This window comes from Anastrepha obliqua, chromosome 2, assembly GCF_027943255.1.
Source record: "Anastrepha obliqua isolate idAnaObli1 chromosome 2, idAnaObli1_1.0, whole genome shotgun sequence".
NCBI lineage: Eukaryota > Metazoa > Arthropoda > Insecta > Diptera > Tephritidae > Anastrepha > Anastrepha obliqua.
Genome location: NC_072893.1, coordinates 126,510,552 through 126,529,375, shown reverse-complemented (window position 1 = coordinate 126,529,375; position 18,824 = coordinate 126,510,552). Strand labels below are relative to the sequence as shown.

General features: G+C 37.9%; 2 protein-coding genes across 2 annotated transcripts; both read left to right on the top strand.

Annotated features, from left to right (window-relative positions):
- The first annotated feature begins 846 nt into the window (after positions 1-846).
- LOC129237185 (uncharacterized) lies at positions 847-1,361 on the top strand. Its single transcript, XM_054871694.1, has 2 exons — positions 847-1,171; positions 1,234-1,361. The coding sequence occupies exons 1-2, from the start codon at positions 907-909 to the stop codon at positions 1,359-1,361; spliced, it is 393 nt and encodes a 130-aa protein (XP_054727669.1). The 5' UTR covers positions 847-906.
- Positions 1,362-7,512: 6,151 nt separating this feature from the next.
- Positions 7,513-8,027, top strand: LOC129237148 (uncharacterized). The gene is made up of 2 exons (XM_054871644.1): positions 7,513-7,837; positions 7,900-8,027. Exons 1-2 carry the CDS (start codon positions 7,573-7,575, stop codon positions 8,025-8,027), a joined length of 393 nt encoding a protein of 130 aa, XP_054727619.1. The 5' UTR covers positions 7,513-7,572.
- Positions 8,028-18,824: the final 10,797 nt, after the last annotated feature.

The window sequence follows — 18,824 nt, the reverse complement described above, 5'->3', positions numbered from 1 at the left end:
TGAATAAACACTTTGATATACAAATATGTAAGTGTTAGTTTTTTTGCCAAATTTTGCTGTTTATTTGTATTAGAAACAACTTTCTGTATCACTTGAAGTTTCATGCGCTCAGTGGGTTTCAGGCTCGGGTGCTGCGAACGGTAGTCACACACTCATGCAATAGCCTGAAGCGGCTGCCGTAATTTCCTTTATAAAATAAGTAAGGCAATTCTTAAGCGCTTTTGCATATATTTTTCTGAAAACGTTGAAATAACGCTAAAATAGGGAGAAGCTAAAAAAATTGCGTGAACATTTTTTTTTAGTTTTGCCTACTATGACTGCTTCCGTTTCCGTCTCTCCCGCTCGAATTTGATATTTTGAAATTTTATTTCTTGATATCGAGGCAGAAGTATTTTTGTAGAAAATGTTTGGCATTTATTTAGACACTCATCAGCCTGCCTAAGTGGAAAGTAACCAGTCCACTCTCAGGACGCTAGAGGTGATTTTCAAGAGTTTTACAGCCGTAGAATGAAAAAGTTGGCAAATGCGCAAAAATATCAGTTTGTGATATGTGGCTTAATTATTTGCAATAAGCAGTAGGTGAAGGGGAAAGAGGGAATGGGGAAAATAAAGTAATTCGCAAATCATTTTAATTAGGCGACAAAACAATAGCCAATCTGCATATCGAATTTTCTTTGGCGCTATTAGTATTAACTATTTGCGCAGTTGTATTGACAATTAATCAACCAGCTATCGCCAATCATGTCTCTTTCGCTAAGAAAGTAAACAATTGGGCAGGTATAAAAAGGAGAGATCTTCAAATTTCAATCATAGTTCATCCTTAGCTGCACTCAAGCGAGCGTTTGAGCTAATCCAAAACTTTAACTAACTTTAACATCAAAAGAGTTGTCAAGAAGCAAAACAAGGATGCGTCTTTTACTGCTGTTGGGAGTTTTCGCCTTTGCGTTGGTGTCCATTTATAAGGTTGATTCTGCTACTACGACCACAACTGATGCAACAACAACCACGACCACTACCACTACTACAGCGTCATCTTCAAAGACATGTACCAACTCGTGCCGTCGTGTTCGTAAACCAGTTTGTGCTAGGGTTAGAGGCGTTAAACGAACATTCCTTAATCTCTGCTTCATGAAAGCCGCTAAGCGTTGTGCACGCATAAAGAATAAAGGGAGTGAGTGACAAAAGCTGCTATATTAAACATTATTTTGCATATTTTGTGGTTCCTTTTTTCAGGTGTAGTCTTTTTGCATCGAAATGCTTGTCGTCGAGTAGTTCGTATACGCCGGCGTCGTATCGGAAACAGGCGTGGTAGAGTTAACAGGCGTCGTAGAGCTAACAGGCTGCGCCGAAGATTGGTATGAAACCCTTTTTTTGGTATTACTTGAAAGGCATCTAAGCTTAAGTTGCTGTAAAAACATTTCACTTTAATACAGATTTCAATAAAAACTGCATTCTAAGCACTTAAGCAAAATAATTTTATTTCATTTCACCAATACGCTTTATAATTTATCATCTATTTTATTGATTTGCTATTATTCGCTAGAGTAGCGCAACAGTTTGAAAGTCACTGTCTGCCAACTCTCTTTGCGCTAGTAGAAAAGGTAGCTAAACACAGCTTGAAGCAGGAGTGTTGAAAGGAAAATAAACCTACTCAAGAACAATGCAACTTTTGATTACATCCTCGGTAGCAGTCTATTATTATTATTGTTTCATTTTTATACAAAAAAAAAAAAACATGGCAAGTCAAGATTCACGATTTCCTTACAAACCAAAATACTCATTTCAACTTTTATTGATGTTTGATTGAAATGAATTAGATTTTTTTTGGTGCAGCTGGTTTTTCTATTGTACTGGATTCCAGGAGCATAACTCACTAGGCTGTAACAGTAGGCTATGTTCAGAAACGCATTATAATACGCAGTGCTTGCAGCGCTGGCAGCACTGTCAATGTGACAATTCATGCAACTGATAGATTTGTTGAAAAATTGCAAATAGATTTGTTGCATTTATGAACGCGCTGTGCAGTAAAATGGAATTGTTACTAAGTTTGGTCATGGACGATGTATGTGAGGAAAAAACCGATAGTCTTTTATTAAATTTAAGAAAAAAAACCGTGTAAAGCTTAAAAGAAGGACATATCTTGTCAAAAGTGTAATATCAAAATGGAAAATACCTAAAAATAAGTCTTTTTTTGAAGCCATGATGTAGATTCTCTACCGGATGTATTGTTTCTTTTTTTTATTCGCTTATATGTGATGAGTAAATTAAAAAATTTTCGCTGGGCGATGTTTCTATCTATTTTTAAATCTTTATTAACTTTTTTTACTTCATCTACGACCTTAGCCCAGAGCACGCTCTTTTTCCTCCTTCCCGACGTGAACTCGTTCTCCATGCTCAGTCGGACTCTGAGCAGTAATTTTATCTCCGATGTACTAAAGTAATCACTAAAACCAAGAAAAGTATAATAAAATAAAGTTTAAATATCGTATTTTTCATCATTTTTTGTATTAAAAGCTAAAATAAATAATTAAATACCCACTTTTCATCAGACATTGTACTAGCGTATTTATTGGCAGTGTGAAAATTTTTGCTGCAAATAATGCGCGACTTTTGATACAAAAATGACGTTTAAGAACGCGTTGCATTTGCAGAACTACCATATTTGCATTTTTGAACGCACTGCTCACTCTGAAATGGTATGCTGCGCATTATAATGCGCATACCCGTAATCTGCGAGCAGAGTGGCCTCTCTTCATAAGTAAAGTTTTCCAAATGCAGCGACATTCTTGGTGAAAACGTTTTCCGTGTTGCCACCGACTGAACCCATAACCATGGGGAAAAGGTTCAAAGGCTTTGAATGCAGAAAGTGCAATTTTATTGACTTCTTGCAGTCCACTTTATATTAGCAGTCCAACAACTCTTTTATTTTTTCGCGAAAGCGATATCTTGGGAGTTTGGCCAATCTCCTCCACAAATTGGTAGTGTACTTCTTGAGGTTCTTGACGGCTACAAGTGGAGAAAATTGGTATGTCACCTACGAACTGCAGGTGGTTTTTCGGACAAGCCTTTTTATGACAAAAATGCACTTGGTGATGCATCATTGCCCACCGGTAGTAGGTAGGTAGGTAAAATGCTTGAAGTGCCAGTCTGGCACTCCTCAAGTATCACTGAAGTGCCGTTTTGATACCATTATGCGATCTCCAACAGGCAGATATCTACAGCCAGCCATAGTTGTTGTTATAATGGAGAAGATTGATGGGATTTAGGTTGGCGCACTGCCCCAGGCTGTCGAAGAAAAGAGTACCCAGTAACCTTAGTCGTCTAGCAATCTCTGAAAGGTACCGCAGCTTCTGCAATGGGGGTTAAATGGTAACCCTAGCTTTTTCGTGTGTGTGCCGATCGTCCAGTGACCGGTAAACTCAGCTACGAGTTTGGAAATTGAAAGGCGAGGAGTCCAAAGGACTTTCTGAGTCCTTCGTATATTGTACTGGGGCCAAAGGGTTTTCGAAATAGCACTTAAAGAAATGGAGCACCCGTTTTTTTGTGCTTTCCTGAGAAATAATGTGTGCAGTTCTCCTTTAACAATTGTGAGGGGGATGCCGATGATCGCGTAGGAGGTCTCTGAGGCCAATTCCCTGGTCATCGTTATGACAAAAAATTTCTTCTACAAATTTTAGTAGTCAACTTTTTTAGAAAGAGTGTCTTCTAAAAATTTTATGGTCTGATTTCTTATTCATAAGTTTATTTAATACTAATTAATAAATATTTTTGTTTTTGTTTTTATTTTTATTCTATTTTCTTATTACATATTAGTAATTTCGAACTTCTTATTAACAATAGTTTTTTTAAGTTCAGCATCCCCTAATCAAAAAAAAAATCTGTGTGTAAATAGATAAGTGTATGAAATTTGTGCCATATATGCAAAATAAACTTGAACACTTGAGAGGAAAGCTCAACAGGCTTGCTCCAAACAGTTCCAAATTCGCGTCAGTATTTGATTGTCAGCAGATTGCTGGGTCACCTAATCAAAGATTTTCTTGTCAAAGTTAATTTCATTGAAAACTTAGAAAGCTTCTAGGACTATATGAGGAAGCTTAAAAGCTTTTTAATCCCTTCTTTTTAATTTCACTGAATAAGTTCGGAAGTTTTTTGATGGTTTGCGAATGTGATTATACATCGTGCGCGCGTGCAATGAAAAACCTTAGGTTAACTCCACCAGAGAAAGTCTATGAAATTCATAGAATGAAATTCGGCCTCTACCTTGAAGTGTTCCAGTGTTACAGCCATTACCTTCTTTTACATATCTCTCGATCACCTACCTTTCTCGTCTTCTTAGCGTGAGTAGGTCTTACGATTTTCTTATGTAGCTACAGATTTTCAATCTACAAATTTTCACTTTATCATTGTGTTTTCACGAACAACATGCCCGACCTCTTGTTGTTGTTCCCCTTATATGTATGGGGAATGCTGCTGAAGTGACAGTCCTTGGCCGGATATAAATCCGGGTCGTTCCGGACTGTCGTGGGAACGACCTGCCTGCTCTCTTCTACGCTAGCAAAAGTTGCACGCTCGTCTGAATTTTACAGCGCTCGGGTAACCACATGAGATGAAAAGTCTATCGCTCTGCCAGCACTTTAAGCTGTTCCCTACTACTTCCGAACTAATCATTATAGAGGTACTTTGAACGGAGCTTAGCTTACTAAGTATATATAAGGTACGGCTACTACTATCTTGAGAGAAATTTTTCCGGAAATATTTTTGCGGAACGAATTACTAGATTTAACATTATTTTAACGAAATCTGATTGGTTTTTTAATTTCAGAGGATCCAGTTCAGAGACATAGTGGTCGCCGCCAAACGTTTTTTTCGAGAGGAGCTCCCGGAGATCAGCTGTAGCTCCTCTCCAAATAAATATTTTTACTAATACTAAGTGTTAAAATTTTAAAAACATAAGAAACATTTTTTTTAATTGCTGGAAAGTCCAGGAAAAAGGAAATTCTAGACTCTCTATATCTTGTTTTGTTATTGATTTGCTATTAAGTTACGCACTACTCCTTGTAAAAAAACTTGTGACGTTTATGGACAGAGGTGGTTCAATATTCTACAAGTACCTCTCTTCCTCTTTCATAATTGTTGAGCCATATTCTCAACGGCAGAGAAGCGCATGCCGGGTATTTGTTAGTGCATACCTACATAAATTCAAGAAGTAATCTGGCCTAAAGACCTTCCATAGAAGTATGCGTCGATTTATTGTTTCCTGAGGCTATGAACAGTGATTTTCGTCGAAAAAATACCTTATATCCTGATAGGTCGTAGATCGTGTAATGAGATGAGGTACGCCACACATATCTTGCATATAAATCGTTTATCCATGGGCAGGCACGCTAAACAGAAGTTGTGCCATATTGAAATAATAATTCTTTTGGTGGGGCTCCTAAGTATATACCGGGTGCTCCATTCAGCGTTTAGAATTTGAACTTACGATTTTTTTTTACTTCGACAACGAAAAATGACATCAGTAATGGTTACATATTTACAAAATGGGTAGATTTTCGCTCGAACAATATTTGGAAATGCTTCTATACAAATTGAATATCGAAAATCGAATAAACAGCCAAAACGGAGATGTATGTACATACATTTGGGCTGCTGAGAGCTGCGATGTTACTCCAATATACTAAATTTTGTAGTGCGCCGTTGAAGGTGAATGGTACGTGTTCAAGAGTTCAGACATGAAGTGCGGAAGCCACGAAAACTTGATAACACAGATCAGTATCGGCTATTGGCTTTGGAAATCTGAACACCATTTTTTGCTTTTATACAATTGTGGGAATAAATGGAATGGATAGAATGGTTTAAAATAAAGGTTTTGATTCAATAATCGACAAGGGACTACTCCAGAAGTCTGCGCCAAGAGAACAATAACGTTCTATAGCATTACTCCATGTTATGGAAAGTTGGATTAAATTGACGTGTACGTCATTTGGTAATACTACGAACCCACTCGCTCCATTAAGAGATAGACCATCGCCTACTATTTACTTTGAAGTAACGAAATAAAAGCGGTATATTTGAATTTACAGCACGTGCCTGTCATAAAATACCCTAAGATTTTCTATGCTTGCTAGTTTTCTAATTTTTATTTGCATTTTTTGTGTACTTTTTTTTTCTTTTTAAGTTTAGAGGTACCCGATTTTTTCACAAACATTTTATGTACATAGCTGCCCCTATAAAAATATGTACTACTAATTGGCTGAAACTGTTTATCCACATGTTGCAAATTAATTTTAGGATTTTAGGAGTTTTTTTTATTTACAAAGCTGTGGACTTTTGATAGAACCAAAAACCATAAATCGACTTAGCGGTGTTTAGCCGTTAAGCACATAACTGCTTCATTTATAGCCTTTGCTTAGAGATTCATTTTAATAAGATTTACTAAAATATATTTTTCCTCCAAAATACCGTCATTTGTTGATGTAATAGGAAAACCAGCTAAAGTCGGTTAAGTTACTTTGTCAAAACTACACAGAAGTGTGTGTACATACATAAGTATCGCGTTGAATAAACACTTTGATATACAAATATGTAAATGTTAGTTTTTTTGCTAAATTTTGCTGTTTATTTGTATTAGAAACAACTTTCTGTATCACTTGAAGTTTCATGCGCTCAGTGGGTTTCAGGCTCGGGTGCTGCGAACGGTAGTCACACACTCATGCAATAGCCTGAAGCGGCTGCCGTAATTTCCTTTATAAAATAAGTAAGGCAATTCTTAAGCGCTTTTGCATATATTTTTCTGAAAAGGTTGAAATAACGCTAAAATAGGGAGAAGCTAAAAAATTGCGTGAACATTTTTTTTTATTTTTGCCTACTATGACTGCTTCCGTTTCCATCTCTCCCGCTCGAATTAGATATTTTGAAATTTTATTTCATGATATCGAGGCAGAAGTATTTTTGTAGAAAATGTTTGGCATTTATTTAGACACTCATCAGCCTGCCTTATTTTTAAACGACCACATCCATGAATTCTGTGTAATTTTTCTAATGCACTTCTGAAGGCCAGTCTAATGCTATCTTATGATGCACGACGATTGAATGTCCGGTTAAGTGGAAAGTAACCAGTCCACTCTCAGGACGCTAGAGGTGATTTTCAAGAGTTTTACAGACGTAGAATGAAAAAGTTGGCAAATGCGCAAAAATATCAGTTTGTGATATGTATGTGGCTTAATTATTTGCAATAAGCAGTAGGTGAAGGGGAAAGAGGGAATGGGGAAAATAAAGTAATTCGCAAATCATTTTAATTAGGCGACAAAACAATAGCCAATCTGCATATCGAATTTTCTTTGGCGCTATTAGTATTAACTATTTGCGCAGTTGTATTGACAATTAATCAACCAGCTATCGCCAATCATGTCTCTTTCGCTAAGAAAGTAAACAATTGGGCAGGTATAAAAAGGAGAGATCTTCAAATTTCAATCATAGTTCATCCTTAGCTGCACTCAAGCGAGCGTTTGAGCTAATCCAAAACTTTAACTAACTTTAACATCAAAAGAGTTGTCAAGAAGCAAAACAAGGATGCGTCTTTTACTGCTGTTGGGAGTTTTCGCCTTTGCGTTGGTGTCCATTTATAAGGTTGATTCTGCTACTACGACCACAACTGATGCAACAACAACCACGACCACTACCACTACTACAGCGTCATCTTCAAAGACATGTACCAACTCGTGCCGTCGTGTTCGTAAACCAGTTTGTGCTAGGGTTAGAGGCGTTAAACGAACATTCCTTAATCTCTGCTTCATGAAAGCCGCTAAGCGTTGTGCACGCATAAAGAATAAAGGGAGTGAGTGACAAAAGCTGCTATATTAAACATTATTTTGCATATTTTGTGGTTCCTTTTTTCAGGTGTAGTCTTTTTGCATCGAAATGCTTGTCGTCGAGTAGTTCGTATACGCCGGCGTCGTATCGGAAACAGGCGTGGTAGAGTTAACAGGCGTCGTAGAGCTAACAGGCTGCGCCGAAGATTGGTATGAAACCCTTTTTTTGGTATTACTTGAAAGGCATCTAAGCTTAAGTTGCTGTAAAAACATTTCACTTTAATACAGATTTCAATAAAAACTGCATTCTAAGCACTTAAGCAAAATAATTTTATTTCATTTCACCAATACGCTTTATAATTTATCATCTATTTTATTGATTTGCTATTATTCGCTAGAGTAGCGCAACAGTTTGAAAGTCACTGTCTGCCAACTCTCTTTGCGCTAGTAGAAAAGGTAGCTAAACACAGCTTGAAGCAAGAGTGTTGAAAGGAAAATAAACCTACTCAAGAACAATGCAACTTTTGATTACATCCTCGGTAGCAGTCTATTATTATTATTGTTTCATTTTTATACAAAAAAAAAAAAATATATGTCAAGTCAAGATTCACGATTTCCTTACAAACCAAAATACTCATTTCGACTTTTATTGATGTTTGATTGAAATGAATTAGATTTTTTTTGGTGCAGCTGGTTTTTCTCTTGTACTGGATTCCAGGAGCATAATTCACTAGGCTATAACAGTAATCTGCGAGCAGAGTGGCCTCTCTTCATAAGTAAAGTTTTCCAAATGCAGCGACATTCTTGGTGAAAACGTTTTCCGTGTTGCCACCGACTGAACCCATAACCATGGGGGAAAGGTTCAAAGGCTTTGAATGCAGAAAGTGCAATTTTATTGACTTCTTGCAGTCCACTTTATATTAGCAGTCCAACAACTCTTTTATTTTTTCGCGAAAGCGATATCTTGGGAGTTTGGCCAATCTCCTCCACAAATTGGTAGTGTACTTCTTGAGGTTCTTGACGGCTACAAGTGGAGAAAATTGGTATGTCACCTACGAACTGCAGGTGGTTTTTCGGACAAGCCTTTTTATGACAAAAATGCACTTGGTGATGCATCATTGCCCACCGGTAGTAGGTAGGTAGGTAAAATGCTTGAAGTGCCAGTCTGGCACTCCTCAAGTATCACTGAAGTGCCGTTTTGATACCATTATGCGATCTCCAACAGGCAGATATCTACAGCCAGCCAGAGTTGTTGTTATAATGGAGAAGATTGATGGGATTTAGGTTGGCGCACTGCCCCAGGCTGTCGAAGAAAAGATCACCCAGTAACCTTAGTCGTCCAGCATTCTCTGAAAGGTCCCGCAGCTTCTGCAATGGGGGTTAAATGGTAACCCTAGCTTTTTCGTGTGTGTGCCGATCGTCCAGTGACCGGTAAACTCAGCTACGAGTTTGGAAATTGAAAGGCGAGGAGTCCAAAGGACTTTCTGAGTCCTTCGTATATTGTACTGGGGCCAAAGGGTTTTCGAAATAGCACTTAAAGAAATGGAGCACCCGTTTTTTTGTGCTTTCCTGAGAAATAATGTGTGCAGTTCTCCTTTAACAATTGTGAGGGGGATGCCGATGATCGCGTAGGAAATCTCTGGGGCCAATTCGGTGGTCATCGTTATGACAAAAAATTTCTTCAACACATTTTAGTAGTCAACTTTTTTAGAAAGAGTGTCTTTTAAAAATTGTATGGTCTGATTTCTTATTCATAAGTTTATTTAGTACTAATTAATAAATATTTTTGTTTTCGTTTTTATTTTTATTCTATTTTCTTATTACATATTAATAATTTCGAATTTCTTATTAACAATAGTTTTTTTTAAGTTCAACATCCCCTAATCAAAAAGAAAATCTGTGTGTAAATAAATAAGTGTATGAAATTTGTGCAATATATGCAAAATAAACTTGAACACTTGAGAGGAAAGCTCAACAGGCTTGCTCCAAACAGTTCCAAATTCGCGTCAGTATTTGATTGTCAGCAGATTGCTGGGTCACCTAATCAACGATTTTCTTGTCAAAGTTAATTTCATTGAAAACTTAGAAAGCTTCTAGGACTTTACTAAAGCTATATGACGAAGCTTAAAAGCTTTTTAATCCCTTCTTTTTAAGGTCACTGAATAAGTTCGGAAGTTTTTTGATGGTTTGCGAATGTGATTATACAAATTATTGTTAGAGCACTATGTGCTTATTAAAGAGAAAGCTGTCCTTAAAGCACTATGTGCTTATTAAAAAGAAAACCGGAGGTTTTTTGTTTTTAGCGCGATGCGCTCTTCTTTATAACAAGTCAAAAACGGAACTGGACTTAGCTTATACTATAAATCAAAATCTAACTTGTCCCTATTCTTGGCACAATTATTTTTCTGGCAAATATTCTATTGTTGTTGTTGGTCTGAAAAGCGTGGAATTCCAATGTGGTTGTTGTAGTTTGCATAGGTAGATGAATATGGAGTTGTTGTTGTAGTTTGCACTTGTCGGTAAGTATGAATATGATCCCTACCGCTGCAGTTGTGTGAATTTAATTTGTGGGACCATGAAAAGTTTAGCTTCCCCACGCTAATGCAAAGTAGCTAAGTCTGCACATGGTATTCATGTGTCACTCGTGGGAGTCATGTGTTAACTGTCCCCCTCGTAAATTTAGGCCGTCCTCGGCCGCTTTTATGATCTTTGCTGCTATCTCATCTCTTTCTATCTTATCCTTTTTCACTTTGGTTGCTTTGCATTTTTTGATTACAAAGATTATGGCAACAACGCTGACTATGATAATTAGTATTGATCCTCCCTGAATTGAACGAGTTTGAATGTCGTCATGTAATTTTTCAATGTATCCAAGATTCTTCAAATTGATTCTGTGTAGGTACGGTAAGCTTAAAACTTCCAAATCTTCCGTCAAATTCACAAACTGGGTTGAGGGAACTCCCGGGTAGAGTGTTGCTATTGCTTTTTCTTTGACAAAAGTCGTACCGTTTACGTGAATTATTTTATCAAAAGTTATTAAAAAGGTGCGAGATATCGTGACTGATGAATTGTCTGCTTCTTGAACTTCAACAGTTTGGTCATTTATTATAATTACCCCATTGTCTACCTCGGCAACTGCTTCGAGTTGGTTGAATGTAGTTTTACATGTAGTTTTGTGATTGTTAAACAGTTGTTGCACATACGTCGCATCTAATTTTACTCTACAAAATTTAGCTGTTAGTGCCGTCGTGCAATTTGTGGCAGGAATGGTTGAGTCTCCACAGTCCGCAACTTTATTAGTTTCTAAGAATAATGTCCTTTGATCATGTGCCACTGGAAACACCCTAACTAAACTGCATAATTTTTTTATTCTTGCAAACTTAATTATAAAGTAAATTAATTCATTATTTTCAAAAATTTTCAACTTAGGTAGAATTACTTATAATATCACTTATACTAACATTTGCAGCGAGCTCAGTGATTAATATTTTTGAAATTTCTTTTGTGTCAAGAATAATAGGATTTACTATATTTACTTTCCCTAAAACTATAGAATAAATTATATTCTCTAAGTCAGTTATAACTGCCCTGTTTCTTGCCGTCAATAATCCGAATAAATTCCCTGTATCTATTTTATTTTCCTTGGTAGTTCTTAAAATTTGGTTGACTCTATCAGTAAGTCGGTTAATTTGTACTTGTATCTTTGTATTAATAGTGAATTGACGTTCATTAGATTCAATGAGCGCTCTTTCTCTGAATTTTACCTCATTGAAGTCGTCAAAATGCGGGGTTCCGCCTATGTATTTGAGTGCTGTACCAATTATATTTATACTTCGTGCATGTCAATGATGAATCTGAAGTGTGCCCATCAGTCTGAGTATGTGTTCCATGTCCGATTGGAGAATTTGTATCATATGAGATTGAGGGAAAACGTGAAGTATATTTTCTGTTCCCTCTACAACGTTACGGTAAGTCGTAAGGTTTGTACAATGTGTCATGTAGTCAAAATTTTCATAATTGGCAGCTTGCCCGTCCGATATCGGTATATAGTTCGATTGTGAAAAGTCCGTTATTTTACCGTACAACCCTTGAATTAAAAATAGTATAAAAAATCTGAAAGAGAAAAAAAACTTATTACCTCGGGTTGCCTTTGTGGACCTTCCTATTATCTATTAGAACGGTCGATCCTAAATCCTTCTGTACCGTTTTTTCCATAAAAACTTAGGAGAACTTATTGCCTATTCTTTTATTAGTCTTTACATAGACCTTATTTCCTGGATTGAAAAATCGCGTCACTTTATCCTTATTGTGTGTTTCCAACTAATTTTCCTGAGCTTTTATTAATTTCGCCTTAATTTCAGTTTTAAGCCACGTTGACATGGAAGAAATTAACTGAATCGGTTTCCATCCAGTTACTGAATGAATGGACCTGTTGTACTTTGAACTGGCAAGAAGTACTAATTCATCAGTGTCATCTATTGCCTGCTCTATTTTAGCGCACCTAGAAATTTCTGTAAGAGTACTATGGAATCTTTCCACTTGTCCATTTGTTCTGCTATGGAAAGGAGCGGTTGTAAAAACGCCCGCTCCAAAATGATCTTTTAGAAGGGACCTAACGGTCTGAGAGTTGAGAGATTTTTCATTATCAAATGTTATATTTTTTGTATTTGCGAAACAATTAAGAATCTGTAATAAAGCCTGTTTAACGGCGACAATGGCGCTGGATTTGATTGGAATAACAACGGCAAATTTCGAAAATTTGTCTACACAAGTGTCACCGACAGTTTGCATGTGAGAGGGCATTCGCTGGTTGACGTTCGAAAAGAGTGGTCGTCGGTTCGTTGAAGGTAATAAATATAAATTGGCTATTCTTGACATCTCAGAAGTGGGATGAACATATGTATTTTACATCCATTCCTACATACGAATTGAATTTTCAATCAACGACACAAGCGAGGGGGAAGACACCACCAGTAAGCGAATCAGCGAACAAAAAAGGAAAAGAGCAAACAAACTTGCTTCAAACGTCTCTTAATACATTTAAGAGATCATTTGCAACAGTTACATATGAAAAGTTACAACGACGAGTGACTTTGTATACGTACACAACAAAAGCGAAACGCAAACGAATCAACGATCGAAGTAACGAGAGTAAAAACACAAGCAGAAGTTTCGTTTGTGCGTTTGCAACGACTTCGATACAAATAAAACGGCGAGAACGCAAAAACAAAAAGCAAGAGTAGGGTTTTTTGTGTTGTGTTTTTGCAACGGCTTAAGAGCAACGTACAACGTGCAGTGGTGTTTATAGCTGCAATATTGAAGAACGTTCTGGAATTCTATTGAGGGGAATTATTGTGAGCCATACGGGCATAACAACGAGTAGACGTTCAAGAAAAACCAACGTAATTAGAAGTGAATTTCTGAAGAACTTAAAGCAAGCCGGTTTTTTTTCATTTTTAATTACACTATAATATGGGAAAAATGATCAAATTAAACAGTTTAAGGGTTGATCAAATCAACAAATTGCTACAAAATCAAGGTGCAACGGTAATGGGCAACAAAGCAGCAAAAATTCTGAAATTGACAGAAATTTACGGAGCTGATGAAGTTGATGTAGAAGAGTTGGAGGTAAGCAGCGAGGTTACAGCTATGCAGAAGCAAATGGAAGTAATGCGTGGTATTATTGCGGGGCTAGCTAAGTCTGTAAACGATTTGGTGACAGTACAGATAAGGCAAACGTTAACACCGTCGAACGCCACAACGATTCCAGCAGAAGTTAGTTGCCACGATAACCGTTCAACTGCCACAACAGAGGCTCACGCTGAAATACCAAGGAGTTTATCACAACATGATATTAGTAGTACACCAATAGCAGTAGATCGTCCATTGTTAGTCCCAACGACGCAAAGTGAATGGAAAAGAAGCGCAGTACACGACATCATCGCGTTATTACCTGATTTTGATCCTTAAAAGGGATTTTAACATCGAAACAGTTTGTTGATAAAGTTATACAGCTACGAGAAGCATACGGATGGTCTGAACAAGAAATTTTGTTAGCCGCTCAATCAAAGTTGAAAGGGGTGGCCAAATAATGGCTCGATGCACAAACCGTATTTCAACGATGGTCAGCTTTTGTATCAGCATTTCAAACAGATTTTCCTTTCACAATGTGTACGGCAGAAGTGCACATGATATTATCACGAAGAAAGAGGCGAACAAGTGAAACGTTGAGTCAATACTATTACGCTATGTTAAATATTGGTAGACGAGGTAAGGTTGATGAAGAATCAATCAATACATATATTATTCGGGGGCTAAATGACAGTAATTTAACACGCACCCTTTTGGCAATGAAATTATCAACGTGTAACGATTTGTTGCGTTCTCTTGATAGTTTAGCAGATGTATATTGTGCGTTCAAAGGTACAGATAGTGGTAGTAGAAATGTAAACGAGGTAACGCGCTATGTTGCTACAGAGAAGAAATCTATAAAGTGTTTTAATTGCAACGAGTATGGACACATTGCAGCAAAATGTCCAAAGCCTCCAAGAAAGGAAAGATGCGCAAAATGTAGCAAGGTGGGACACGATTCTAAGTCTTGCCGCTTTGAAAAATCAACGGTTGCGAAGGTAGTTACTGAAAATTTATATCCACCGTTAATGTCAAATGTTTTGCTGAATGGTGACCAGTATTCGGTGTTTATCGATACTGGCAGCGACACATCACTCATATCCGAATCCAAAGTACCAACCAATGCGGAAAAGAAAGCATGTGTTAGAAAGTTAGAGGGATTTGGGGGTGCAAGCGTTGGAAGCAAAGAAGAAATTGAAGTAAATTTAGTTATAGAAGGCATCGCACTGAATACGAAATTGCAGATAGTACCCGATGAGTTTATGCCATACGATCTGTTCATTGGACGAGATGTTTTGTGTCAAAAAGATTGTTCATTAGTTATACAGTCGGGAAATATGCAAATACAGAAAAATACTGCAAACGGTTTTAATGTGGACGTATCATTAAGTAAAGATGAAATGCATGAAGTACTTCATTTACTTGAAAAATACGATGATTGTTTTGCAGAAGATTTAGGAAAGCTTGGACGTTGTAAAACAACAACTATGGAAATCCTTGTCAGCACCGAGAAACCAATTACAGGTAGGCAGTACCAGGTGCCGTTCATCCAAAGACCTGTACTTTCCACGATAATTGACGACTTGCTTAAGCACAATATAATTCGTCAGAGCTCATCGCCTTACGCAGCTCCAGTTGTAATAGTGAAGAAGTCAAATGGGGAAGATAGAATGTGCGTTGACTTTAGGGCACTGAATGCGGTCACGATAAAGAAACAATTTCCAATGCCAATAGTAGAAGAGCAGTTGTCAAAGCTTGGGGGTAATACGTTTTTCACCACCCTTGATATGACTGCAGCATATTATCAAATTCCATTACATGAGGAGAGCAAGAAGTTCACAGCGTTTTTGACACCTGAGGGGTTATACGAGTATAATGTAATGCCATTTGGACTTCGAAATGCGCCAATGATATTTTAGGAGATGATTATTCAACTTGTACGTGGTTTGAGAAGCCGAAACAAAATTATAAGCTACGTTGACGAGGTTATAATTGCAACAAAGAATGTTAGTGAAGGTATTGATGTCCTAGCCGAGTTTTTGGAGGCAGTACGAAATGCTGGTCTCACGTTAAAACCAAGTAAATGTACTTTTATGTCAAGAAATGTTAAATTCTTAGGCCATGTCATAAGCCAAGATGGTATTAAGCCTGGTGAAGAGAAAACAAAATCAATTAAAGCTTTTCCTCAACCCACTAATGTAAGTGAAGTCCGTCGATTCCTTGGCTTAACAGGTTTTTTCAGGAAGTTTATACCAGATTATGGTAGTACCGCTACGCCGCTAACAACGTTACTAAAGAAGGCACAAACATTCGTGTGGACAGACGAACATGCCACAGCGTTTGGAAAATTAAAACATGCACTTTGCACTCAGCCGGTGTTAGTTTTGTTTGACGTAACAAAGAGCCACGAAGTACATACCGACGCTAGTTCCGTAGGGCTATCTGGAGTGTTGTTACAGCTAGACGGCGAGAATTGGAAGCCGGTACACTACTACAGCAGACGATGTAATGCAGCTGAGTCTACGTATCCATCACATGAATTAGAAGTATTGGCGATCGTAGAGACACTTGAACGATTACGAGTTTATTTAGTCGGCACACCATTTGTTGTACGAACGGACTGCAATGCAATTGCAACAACTAAGTCCACTACAGCATTGAAGCCGCGCATTGCCAGGTGGTGGTTAAGACTACAAGAATTTGATTTTACATGTAAATATCGACCTGGGTCTAAGATGCAGCACGCAGACTCACTTAGTCGAGCGCCTGTTGAAATATCGAAAAGTACAAACACTGTTGCAGAAAAGGTATTGAACCTTAACCGAGGCACCACAACTGAGTTGGGTATCCACCATACAACTACAAGATAAAAAAATACGACGAATATACGCACTTATCAAAGGCGAAGAGGAGACAGACGAAGATGAGCTAAAGCAGCTGAAAGAAGATTATGCCATGCGAAATTCACGGTTATTCCGAAAGGCGGAGGAGCATTACAAACTCGTTGTCCCACAGGCAGTGCGATGGCGGGTAGTGAAAGCAAGTCATGATGATGCAGGACATTTTGCACTGGAGAAAACATTAGACCGTCTTAGAAAGCACTTCTGGTTCCCACGAATGCGACGTTACGTGAAATCATATATTGCGGCTTGCGAATAATGTTGTTTGAATAAGGTCAAGGGAGGTAAGAGGGAGAGTGAACTTCATGTTGCCGATGTACTACCGATACCATTCAGACGTTTGCACATCGATCATGTGAGTCCATTGCTCAGGAGTAAATCGGGAAACGTCTACGTGTTGGTTATTGTCTGCGGATTCAGCAAATATGTGCTGCTCAAAGCTGTCAGAAATACTAAGAGCGAGCCAGTAATCAAAGCAATGGAAGAAGTAATGGCTATTTTCGGGCAACCACTGCGTGTTACATCGGATTGTGGTACTGCCTTCACGTCGAAGCTGTTCGAGAGCTTTCTCAACCAAAAGGGCATCCAGCATGTCAAAACCGCTATCAGAACTCCAAGAGCCAATGGGCAGGTTGAGCGCGCGAATAAAACTCTATTGAACGCTCTAAGATGTACAGTGGAAAATAACAAGGTATGGGATGAGTCATTGATGGCCATCCAATGGAATATGAATTCGCAGAAGAATGAGGTAACGAAATACAGCCCAAACGAACTTGTGTTCTACTTCGATCCAAGGGATGTTAGTCACAACCGAATGATCCAAGCTATGCATGATGAAGTTGTCCATGTGTCAGACATGGAGGAGAAACGCGACATAGCAGCGTCCAATATTATGACCGAACGTAATAAATGGAAAGAGAGATACGACAAACGACATCAGAAACCGCACAAGTATGAAGTTGGCGACTTGGCGGTAATTGACAATGTGTTTACAGCTACGGGTGAATCCCACAAACTCGATCTTAAGTACAAGGGTCCATACCAGGTGACGAAGGTATTAAACTACGACCGCTATATCGTGGAAGATTTACCGGATACGATGGTCACTCAGCGCCGCTATTGCAATGTGCTGTCCGCCGATAATCTCAAACCATGGTGTGCTAATAGTCCAAAATTAGACATTCATGATGACGAAGAAGATCCGTCCATGCAGGACGAAATATCAGGAAAGGCCGAGCTGTCACCGACAGTTTGCATGTGAGAGGGCATTCGCTGGTTGACGTTCGAAAAGAGTGGTCGTCGGTTCGTTGAAGGTAATAAATATAAATTGGCTATTCTTGACACAAGTTAAAAAATAGTGTTTATCAGTAGAATAAATATCCATATGTAACATTTCCCCATGACGAGATGGCACTGGGGTCTTTCCCATTTCAGGATTAACCGGATGTCGTTGATACTTGGCTTCTTTACAAATTTTACAGTTCAATGTAATTTCTTTTAACTTTTTTCGCATGCTTGGGAAATAGTAGTCATTCAAAACTTGTTTTAAGTGTTCCCGGACAGAGCGGTGTGCCCCAGTGTGCTCCGTTATTAAAATTTCATTCTGGTCGTCCTCATTAAAAATATCATCTACACTTTTCGTAGTACACCGAAATTTTACTGATGGAAATTGCCTTACAATTTCATTCTGAATTTTGCCCAAGGTCAGTAAATCGCAATGGATAGCATTTACAACGCCAGGATTAATACATTCCCCAACTATCGCCATAAGATCCTACAATGTTTTACATGTGATTAAATGTCTTATCCTGGATTTGAAAATAATTTTTGTAACTTTTGTTGAAGTATTCCCTTTTTCTAGGATTATTTGATTCCGAAATGAATTCACTGGGTTTCCAACCGTTGGAATTACTTCCGATAAACATTCTTCGCTATGCATCGTGACGGATGTAGAATCTTCGGGACAACGCATCGGCAACAAGATTGTCTTTCCCGGGTTTATAAAAAAAATGTGGAGAAAATTCTTCGACAAACGCTCTCCAACGCTTAATCTTTGTATTTGGATTTTTGTCCGAAACAGCAAAGGTTAAGGGCTGATGGTCTGTAAAAATAATCAAATGCCTTACTCCAGACAAATAATTTCGGAGTTTTTGGAGAGCCCATACAATTGCTAAAAGTTCCCTTTCATTGGTTGCGTAATTTGATGGATGATAACGTCCTGGAAATCATAGTGATTGGTCTACCTCTCTGCGATAAGACTGCTCCAACAGCATGTGCTGACACATCTGTCGTTAGATCAAAAGGTTTACTATAATTTGGATAAAGAAGAAGCACGTCCTCCGAGGACAAAATCTTTTTTACTTTTTCAAAAGACAACAATGCGTCTTTGTCCAGTTTAATTTTAACATTTTTTGATTGATGATTGATAAGGGCTAATTATGTAGCCATTTTCTCCTCTTAAATATTTCGTGAGGGGTTTTAC

Coding starts and splice junctions, on each gene's coding strand:
- LOC129237148 (XM_054871644.1), top strand. CDS start 7,573: ATGCGTCTTTTACTGCTGTTGGGAGTTTTCGCCTTTGCGTTGGTGTCC. Junction 7,838..7,899: donor ACGCATAAAGAATAAAGGGA/GTGAGTGACAAA, acceptor TCCTTTTTTCAG/GTGTAGTCTTTTTGCATCGA.
- LOC129237185 (XM_054871694.1), top strand. CDS start 907: ATGCGTCTTTTACTGCTGTTGGGAGTTTTCGCCTTTGCGTTGGTGTCC. Junction 1,172..1,233: donor ACGCATAAAGAATAAAGGGA/GTGAGTGACAAA, acceptor TCCTTTTTTCAG/GTGTAGTCTTTTTGCATCGA.